Below are 9,112 nucleotides of genomic sequence, written 5' to 3'. Positions count from 1 at the left end.
AGGTATTGTCGAATGCATTCCACCACGCCTGGATGTCGTTCAGCCAGCAAGCGAAGCCGCAAGGAACTTTGACGGGCATCAAAAACCAAAGCCAGCTGCAACAGACCCCATACAACATCACCGGATTGAAGCATCGCCGCTCCAAGTCGACTGGAGGCTGCACGGCGTACTGAAGCGGCAACCACCTCACCGATCAAAGTACACGTTTCCCGACCCTGCTGGCACTGAATACAACGGGGACGCTTATTATCGATTTTGCCATGGTTTTGATCACAAGAATCCCTGTGAAGCGGGCCTTTCTGCACGACACGATGACCACTCCGCACCAAAGAAACCACATGAGCCACATCCAACCACTCAATAGCGTATGGAAGCTTTAAAAGTGCGGCAAAGTCTTTCGGTGTGCGAAGGGTCAAATGGGCGCCTGTCAAAGGAGCGCAGGAGATGTTTTGGATCACATTTAACTCAATATTCTTTAATGTTGCACGAGTGTACACACGACGGTGGACGCTGTCGCGAGCAAATGTGGGAATAAAGGCTGGCGCGTCTGGATTCATAAGAGGCGACAACGCCTACGTGAGTAGGCGTAAAAAAAAAAAAAAAAAAAAAAATGGAGAAATAAAAAAAAGAAAAAAAAAAGAAAAATACGGCCTGAAAGTACTCATGAGCAAAAAAAAAAAAAAGGGAAATGACTGAAAGTCTATTCTTATTCATTTTCCCTTTCTTTCTTCGTTTACTCCAAAAACGCTCTTCTTGCCTCCGTCTTTATAATTGCTAAAATGTACAACATAAAACCATAATACAAGCACCAAAAGAAACAAACAACAACAACAACAAAAAAAAGAAACCAGCAGAAAACAACACGCGCAACGCAATAAGCATTGTTCCTTGTCGCCCTGATGGCACCACATTAAAAGGGCCAAGTAACCTTTTTTTTTTACTTTTGTTGTCTTCTCCGTGTGTGTGTGTGTGTGTAAGTTGCACAATCGTAGTGATGTACGCAATTGGATGTGTACTTCCTTCTCCTTTTCAACTGCAAGGCATCTCCTCAAAGGAGTTATGCAACAAATTACCCTCAAAAAAAAAAAAAAAAAGCTTCAGTCACCAGTGTGACTTCTTCATACATGCACACACACACACACACACGGAGAAAGAGAAAAAAAGACATAAATACTCATAAGTACTCTTCCCCCCACCACTTTTTTTTTTTTTTCCTTTTGTCTCTCTTAGCCGAATATTTCACTCAATTTCTATCTACCTCGCTCTCTCTAATGTGCTTTGCGGGTCACGACTTGATCTGAAGAAAGCGCCGCTGTCGCACCCACGGCGGCTTGAAAGTGTACATTATATGTCCGTCATCCGTAAGTAAATCCCACCCTTCCGGAACTTTTCTTAGATCAAACGCCCGCACCGCTTCGTTTCGCTTCAAGGATGCATTCATATAACGCAGCACTGTGTCCGTGTTGCGCAAACGGGCTCGCTTCATGTAGACTACAACAAGGTCCTCCGCAGTGGAGATGACCATTGGGTCTGTTTCAGGCCAGTCACGCCCAATCGTGCGGTAAATGGCAGCAACGCAGTCACCCAGCAAATAACGCGTCGGCTTTTCTAACGCTCGTCCACCGCTGGGAATGAACGGCCGCCCCAGCCGTTTACTGTCATTTATGAACCGCCGCTGCCGCTCAATTTCGCGGTGACGATCGTACGGATCCGACACCGGCTGATACGCGGTGAAGGGATTTTCGTACCGGTGGTGCCGCATATACGCACTCGACGAAGAGGAGAATGAATCCCTGGTGCCCTCATCTTCTTCTACCGTTTCTTCAGGCACTACCATGAGACTTGTGCGAGACGGAGTTGCTCCGTGCCCCGATGACATTCTTCTATTTTGGGGCTCAGCGTCGTCGACAGGTGGGAGACTCGGCTGTGCCACTGTCACACAGCCTGCGCCCGGAGCAGCCCACGTCGGTGGAGACGCCGAAAAGTCAACAACATACGAAGAACCACTCCTGCTGCAAATGCCGCTGCTCCCTACTGAGTGACGTCCGCCAGTGCGCCCAGCCGGATGCAAACTGTTGCGAGGAAGCACTTGCAATGGACGCACTTTTTCCCCTTTCATGGGTTTCTCCATCTTTTTGCCCCGTCGCTCTTGCACAGTAGAGACCCAACCCCAAAAAGAAGAAGAAAAGAAAAAAAAAAAAGAAAACAGAAAAAAGGGAGAAGGTGATGCACACCGCATTGGTTCATTCAACGCCAATACACGTTTATATTTGCACTTATAAGTGTGCATGTATCTTGATTATGGCCCTCTTGCAACAGTGACGATACAAAGCAGAAATCAGCAGACGGCAGTGCCAAATTAGAGGGGTTGTAAGCGGTGGAATTGGAATGCGAGCAGTCGTTACAGTACCACATCGGTCTCACGACAAAAAATCGTCCACCGATTTAGAAGCATTTCTCACAACAACAACAACAAGAAAAAGCAAAATAACACTTATCTATCCCCAACAAACCTAACTCATATACACACACTCACACACACACACACAAAAAAAAAAAAAAAAAAAAAAAAAAAAAAAAAGCAGAAGAAATAAGCAAAAAATTGATTATGGAGTGGAATGAGTACTCCGTTCGGTGTTGTGAATTGTCAGACGGTTCAAGAAGGTTTTGAGATGCTCTCTCAATTCTTCCATGCTCACCACCTCGATATCGTTGTGACCGCAATTCGCAAACCAATGGTGGCTTACCATTCCTTCTTTCTTGAAACGTTTTTGCACCTGCTCGACAATCTTCAATAATCGCTCGGCACAACTAAAGGAAACCACGCTGTCCTTCTTCCCATGCATAATGAGCACTGGGCAGTCAACAACACTCTCAAGAAATTCTTCGTTAGGAAACATGTCTTTAACGCACAGGTAACGTAGGCAGGAACAATTAACGGCCCCCAAACATGACGTGAAAGTGGAAAGCAGGATAAGTCCACCAATCGTCGAATGATGCTTCGCAGCCAAGTAGCAGGCGGGTCCGCCACCCATCGAGCGCCCCATGAGAACAACCTGGAGCGGCTTAATATTAAGACGACCGGTAAGTTCAGCAAATATGGCGTCTGCGTCCTTATAGACACGCTCCTCTGTTGGTCCACTTTGACCCCTCGCTTTTGAAAAGCCATAGCCACAATAGTCATACACAACGATATCGGCCCCAATCGCACGCGACAACGCTACAAGTCCTTCATAGCAACTCCCCAAATCTTCCGCATTCCCATGACTGTAAAGAATCGTCAAGCGAGTGTCCGAACTTGCCGAGGCACCGTTTACCGTACAATGCCTAATGTGCAGATAGTAAATCACTGCATCCCCATCCTCAACAAAGCGCATCTTGCTCCAGCAGCTTATTAGAAGTGGTGATGGTGGCGGGCCGGGTGGACAAAAAACAAAACGTTTTATCATTTTTTATGCGTTAGCAGCACGATCACTCCTCTAAGTACCCCGAAAACTCTTTTTTTTTTTTCCTCCGACTCCCTGCCTTCCTTTATTTTCTTCTTTTTTAAGTTCAAAGTTAAGCAAAGAACAAATAAGAAGCCCATATATATATATATATATATATATGTAAAGAGAGAAAGATATGAAGGAGTTGGACAGTTCGAAAGAAGAAACGCAAGTCCGCTTCATACACTTATCCCCCTTTCACTTCGCTTTTTTACGCACACATCCGCTTCCATATTTCATTCAACACTCACGTCTTCTTTGGTCCCTTTTCGGTTCCTTCACTTTCCCAAACCTTTTCTTGTGGTTTTTCGCTCTTTTCAGAAGGGCCCACTGACACTCTTAGAAAAAAAAAAAAAAAAAAAACACTCTCTCTCGTTATATATATATATATATATAAGCTTTGGAATTCTTCCAATTCTCTATGAGGGAGCCCCGCCATATCATCGGCAAAGGCCTACGGCGGGTGGATAACAAATAACAAAAACAACAACAACAACAAATAATAATATTAATGAAAAAACAACCACCACAAGGCCAAAAGAGACAGACAAGAGCTCACCTTCCCTTTTCATTTTACACTTAAAGCAAATACGATATGAGAGAGTCTTGCTGGATTTCAAGACGCAGCCGCTGACTCGCCTCCTCATTGCCAGCCGCCAATTTGGTGTCATTTAGCCCACGTATGCATTTTGCATAGTAAGCAAGTCGTTCGGTGATCTCTGAAGAAGCAGAAGAGATGGTTGCGTAGTCCCTTTTTTGCCCCTCGTCCTGCTCAAAGGTTTCCAACCCTGCCGCCTTGCACTTAGCAGATTGCACAACTTCCTCTGGGAGGTTGGCCAGCTGGGCCACATACAGACCGTAACTGCGACCACACGGCCCAGGCTCCAGTCGGTAAGAAAAGCGCAGTGTCCCCTCGACCGTGTTGACTTCGGCGCCAAAGTGCGCATTCCTCACATTGGTGTGATGCTCTGCTAGCTGTGTCATCTCATGGAAGTGGGTAGAAAAGAGAAGCGCAGAACGAGCCTTTACCGCCACCTCCTGTGCAATGGCCCAAGCCAAACCAAACCCATCGTAAGTAGACGTTCCGCGGCCAAGTTCATCAATAATGGCAAGTGAATCTCGCGTAGCAGCGTTTAAAATGGCAGCAGATTCCAACATCTCCACCATAAACGTCGACACCCCTTGTGCAAGGTGATCCGTGGCTCCAACACGACACATGACGGCGTCCCTTGTTACCATATCCGCCGAATCGGCCGGCACAAAGCAGCCTGCCTGTGCCAGCACAACACATATTCCCACGCTCCGCATAAAAGTTGATTTGCCTCCCATGTTGGGTCCCGTTATAATAAGCGCATTGGCATCGTCCGTTAGATGTAACGTGTTGGGTGTGTACACTGGCTGACGGAGTTCAACAAGCGGGTGACGAACATTAAGAAGCGTGATAAGACTTTTATTGCCCTCTTGTTCCTCCTCTGTCTCAGGTGTCCTAATCGTTGGACGAACCATGGGATGTGGAGAATCCCTTACCACCGTTGCCCAGGCCACAAAAACATCCAGCGCCGCAATCAACTCCTTTGCATCATCAAGTACTGGCAGATAAGTGACGACGGTGCTTACAAGCTTCTGCTTAAGATCTTGCTGACGCACATCATATACCTTTCGAATGCCTTTATATTGCTCACTAAGTGAAGAAAGTCGTTCTGAAACAAATCTTACACCGTCCTTGGAAGTGCTCACCGTAATTAGTTCCTTGCTTGTGCGCACCTGTTGGTCTTCTTTTCGCGTTACACGAAAGACATAACCGTATGTCGTATGGTACTCACACTTCAGTTGCTTTTCTGTCCATCCATACACTTTCATCACGCGTTGGTGTTCGCTTTCAATGGCCTTGACCACGCTTTTTCGTTGTTCCTCTAGTTCCATCAGTTCGTCATCAAATTCAGGGTTGATGCGAGTAGTGTTTTCGTCGGAGAGGTCAACAGTTGCTGTGATAAGGATGCGGAGGTTTGAGAAATGCTCGTTAATGTCCTCCAATGGGGCGATGTATTCATCCATCAGCAGTTTGTCATTTCGCCCGCCTTGGTGGGTCCTCAACACCTGCACGGCCCGCGGAATGGTGTTGACAAACGTCAGAATGGACTGAAGATCTTTGAGAGCGATGCTACGTCGTTGAAGCTTGCGATTTAAACGATCCATGTCACCACAACATCGTAGCACTTGCGAAAGAAGAGCATCCCGCAAAATCGAGTCTTCCACCATCAATTCTACAAGGGAAAGACGCTGATTGATTTCCTCTGCGTTGCGCAGCGGCTGAAGCAACCACTGCCGCATCATCCGAGAGCCCATGCCGGTAACGCAGCGGTTCAGCCACGAATAGACGGATGTGGGAAGGGAACCGCGCGCTTCTGGTTTCTGGTGGATAATGTGCAATGCCTGTATTGCCGCGGTGTCCAGTTTCATAAAGGTGGATGAAATTGTATGCTTTAAGTAGAAAGCACGGTGATTCGTTGCGTCAAAGTTATCAATAATATTAGAGACAAGATATTCAATCGCTCGAGACGCCAATGGACAGTTAGAAAGGGCAAGCCGGTCCTCTGGCACACGAAGAATGTCTTCAAGAGCACTGAGAAAATCGCCTTTGGTCACGTTGCCCTCTCGTCTTCCCTGCGGCTGTAGGGGTTTCTGCGGAGAATCATGTGATGGAGCAGCGCCATTGTGTCCCAATTCACGGTAAGTAATGTTTGCACGCTCACACAACTGTTTCACCGCCCGTAACGACTCTTCTTCTCGCCCGCTTCCGCCGGCAACACCTGCGGCTCCTCCTCCCTTGTTACTATTGCTGCTAATTCTGCATCGGCTCCTGTCCAAATAGATAAGCTCCTTCAGATTGCACTGCGCCATCAAGGCATCAAGACTGGTCAGCTGCAGCGTGTCAAGATACTCCGCGTAAATCAGGGTCCGAAGAGTTGTGTTCAGTGCGGCAAATCCCACCCTGATTCCTTGCCCGCCTGAAATCATGCATTTACCCGCGTTGCCACTTGTGTTATTTTTCTCAAGAACAATTGCTCCAGTTGCCATCAACTGGATTTCCGCCTCTTCAAACGAAAAAAGCGTTGCCTCAAAGTCGGTAATGTTCCCCGGTGAGCCGCGCTGTACACATGCGTACGTCCCGCCACCGGGTGGTCGTTCGTAGTACTCGACAGAGGCACCACGCCGCAGAAGACAATCACGGATGACTTCCTTCGCAATACTGTCGTTCACGACCACCACATCCACTCCGCCCCAGTTCTTCAACACCGCGGTGGACCGGATGTACTCCCGCGCAATGAATCCGGCCCACGAGCCCAGGACGTAGCACCCCGGAGTAGAGCCACCCCGCGAAAAGAGACGGACGCACGCCTTGTCGTCGCCCCCCACGGCTGTAAACGCCTGCAGCACAGACACGTCCCGTTCATCAGTCATATTTTTCTTCCTTTTTTTTTTTTTTCCCCGCCGCTCGCCCACCCTTCGCTGAGGTCAAAAGAAAAGAAGAAAAAAGAACAAGCACGAGCAACCCATTCCACAAAGCACCGAACACACGGCGGTGCAACACCGCCTGCAATCAGGCATCCATCAATAAAAAATGGAGGCGTTCACGGAGAAAAATCAAAGTTTCAGTGCGGCGCGCTCGATAAAAACAACAAGCTAAGAGGAATCATAGCCGCATGCGCACAAAATATATATGCAAAATGGAGAGGAATTATAAATGCGCCTCGGCCCCCGTCTGCCATACAAAATGGCCTCACACACACATGCCTGGTGGAGCGCAGCCTCAGCAGCTGCTGCGGTGCGACATTGCATCGGTTTGAGGACAGCCGGCGGGAACGTAATTTGCCTCACAAGACGCAATTCCAAACGCGTCATGCAAAACAAAAATAACGGTTCCCCGTCGCTGTTCAATTGGCAAAAAGGCTGCCACGATAAAAAGACAACGTCATTTGATGTAGAGCTTCTATTCCAATAGCTGTTAAAAAGAAAAAAAAAAGAAAAAAAGGAGACGTACCACGCAAAAGACAGATTACAATTGAAAAAATGACAGATAGCAGGTCAGTCACATAAACCACCAGAATCATCGCTGAACGTCACGTCAGTTTAGATCGTTTAAAGAAAACCAAAGAAGTCCTCCGGTTCGGAATCCATCGTTGGCGTCCCACGCACCACCAGCGTTCTCCAAGAAGATAAGAGATGGCCCCTTGTCGCTATGAATACCGGCGATTGCGCTGCCGCTCTCCGTCCTTAGTTTCCATGAACCACTCATAGGAAAGCATACACAACAATCCCCCTTTCCCCTCGCCCTCCCTTTGTGTTTTACTACGGAGCAAAAATAATAAATAAAAAAAAAAGAAATGTTCGCCATGAAGACAGTAACAACATGACTCGTGAACACTCGTAGCAAAACTTCAAAAAAAAGGAAATTAAATAACAACAACAAAAACAAGTGTGGCTTTCGTCTGTTTCGCGTTAACTTTAACTTACACACACACACACACACACACACGCGAACATGGCTAACAGAGCAGGTCTCAACAACAACAACAACAACAGCAACAAAAATACACCCCCCACCAGCGTCAACATAATCGTCGTCAGTTGCAGAAAAAAAAAAAAAATGTTTGTGGTTGTAATAATCCCTAACGATCGGTCCATTTCCTCCATACATACATGTATACATGTACGTATACCACTCGGTGTGTGAATGTGTCGAATTTTTGTTTAAGTTTTTTATTGGAAAGGCCTACAAAAAAATAAATAAATGTGCATGATACACAGGCCGTAAACAACATCCTCATCATCACATCCCCGCCTCCCTATGATCGCACAACATTCGATCCAGCGGGACAAGAAGTCCGTGGTTTCCTCCCCCTCCCTTCACATGCGTATTTAAAACACCTCCTCGTCATTCTCATCCTCCTCGTTCTCATCTGATGCTGCCCCCTCGCGTTCCGGGACTTGTAACCCAAAGTTTGGCGTACGCACCACAGGCGAAAAATTGGGCAGCGTAATGGCAGCGCCCTCACCAATGGGATTCTCGCTTAGCAAAAAAAGACTTAGCACCATCCCTGCTGCAACGGAGGGGATCCACCAGTTAAGCTTAGAGATCATCCAGTCCGAGCCGTGATCAAAGAGGTGGTGCAACTTCTGGTAGAAATACATCTCCTCCCAGTTCACCTGGGGCGCAGGAGGCCGGCCAAACATCATCGTGTGTGTGAATGAGTATTTGTGTGTGCGTGTGTTTCCAAAACAAGAGGTACGCTTACAGGACGCAGGAGCTGTCGTATTCCAAAAAAAAAAAAAAAAAAAAGAACAAACAACAAAGAGATGTCACTGCAGCTCTGTATAAAGAACAAAAAATATAACAAAATACATGCGCTTATTTTGCCTTGTAGGATATAATTGGCCTGGTCTGTAAAAAGGCCAAACCGCCAGTCACCATTGGAGAATAAATCTCCCATTCACATTCACTCCACCCAAAAAAGTTCAGCGGCAAAAAACCGACAAGCAAAAAATCGTTCACAACCAAGAAAGCAACGCCATCGCAAAGGCAAATAAAAATGAAAATAAATAAATAAAATCAATATATATAT

General features: G+C 46.9%; 5 protein-coding genes across 5 annotated transcripts, besides 16 other annotated features; all 5 read right to left on the bottom strand.

The window, feature by feature from the left end:
• Positions 1-557, bottom strand: Tc00.1047053507711.349 (hypothetical protein, conserved; the record flags this gene model as incomplete). Its single annotated transcript, XM_814787.1, has 1 exon — positions 1-557. A coding segment is annotated over one exon (557 nt), but the record flags the coding sequence as incomplete, so codon positions are not given.
• Positions 1-9,112: part of a sequence feature (heterozygous, Esmeraldo-like haplotype) that runs on past the window's edge.
• Positions 589-645: a microsatellite.
• Positions 1,120-1,146: a microsatellite.
• Tc00.1047053507711.340 (hypothetical protein, conserved) lies at positions 1,286-2,290 on the bottom strand (the record flags this gene model as incomplete). The annotated part of the gene is made up of 1 exon (XM_814786.1): positions 1,286-2,290. One exon carries the CDS (start codon positions 2,288-2,290, stop codon positions 1,286-1,288), a length of 1,005 nt encoding a protein of 334 aa, XP_819879.1.
• Positions 2,173-2,215: a sequence feature (T-rich).
• Positions 2,520-2,549: a microsatellite.
• Positions 2,550-2,602: a microsatellite.
• Positions 2,607-3,449, bottom strand: Tc00.1047053507711.330 (serine peptidase, putative; the record flags this gene model as incomplete). The annotated part of the gene is made up of 1 exon (XM_814785.1): positions 2,607-3,449. The coding sequence occupies one exon, from the start codon at positions 3,447-3,449 to the stop codon at positions 2,607-2,609; it is 843 nt and encodes a 280-aa protein (XP_819878.1).
• Positions 3,585-3,611: a microsatellite.
• Positions 3,832-3,851: a microsatellite.
• Positions 3,865-3,884: a microsatellite.
• Positions 3,962-3,987: a microsatellite.
• On the bottom strand, positions 4,068-6,950 carry Tc00.1047053507711.320 (DNA mismatch repair protein MSH2, putative; the record flags this gene model as incomplete). Its single annotated transcript, XM_814784.1, has 1 exon — positions 4,068-6,950. The coding sequence occupies one exon, from the start codon at positions 6,948-6,950 to the stop codon at positions 4,068-4,070; it is 2,883 nt and encodes a 960-aa protein (XP_819877.1).
• Positions 7,848-7,870: a sequence feature (AT_rich).
• Positions 8,002-8,025: a microsatellite.
• Positions 8,052-8,078: a microsatellite.
• Positions 8,409-8,726, bottom strand: Tc00.1047053507711.300 (hypothetical protein, conserved; the record flags this gene model as incomplete). Its single annotated transcript, XM_814783.1, has 1 exon — positions 8,409-8,726. One exon carries the CDS (start codon positions 8,724-8,726, stop codon positions 8,409-8,411), a length of 318 nt encoding a protein of 105 aa, XP_819876.1.
• Positions 8,810-8,836: a microsatellite.
• Positions 9,072-9,100: a sequence feature (AT_rich).
• Positions 9,103-9,112: part of a microsatellite that runs on past the window's edge.

Source organism: Trypanosoma cruzi, genomic scaffold, assembly GCF_000209065.1.
Source record: "Trypanosoma cruzi strain CL Brener 1047053516361 genomic scaffold, whole genome shotgun sequence".
Classification (NCBI taxonomy): Eukaryota; Euglenozoa; class Kinetoplastea; order Trypanosomatida; family Trypanosomatidae; genus Trypanosoma; species Trypanosoma cruzi.
Note: the sequence above shows the minus strand (reverse complement) of the source record. Positions and strands in the feature narration are given on the sequence as shown.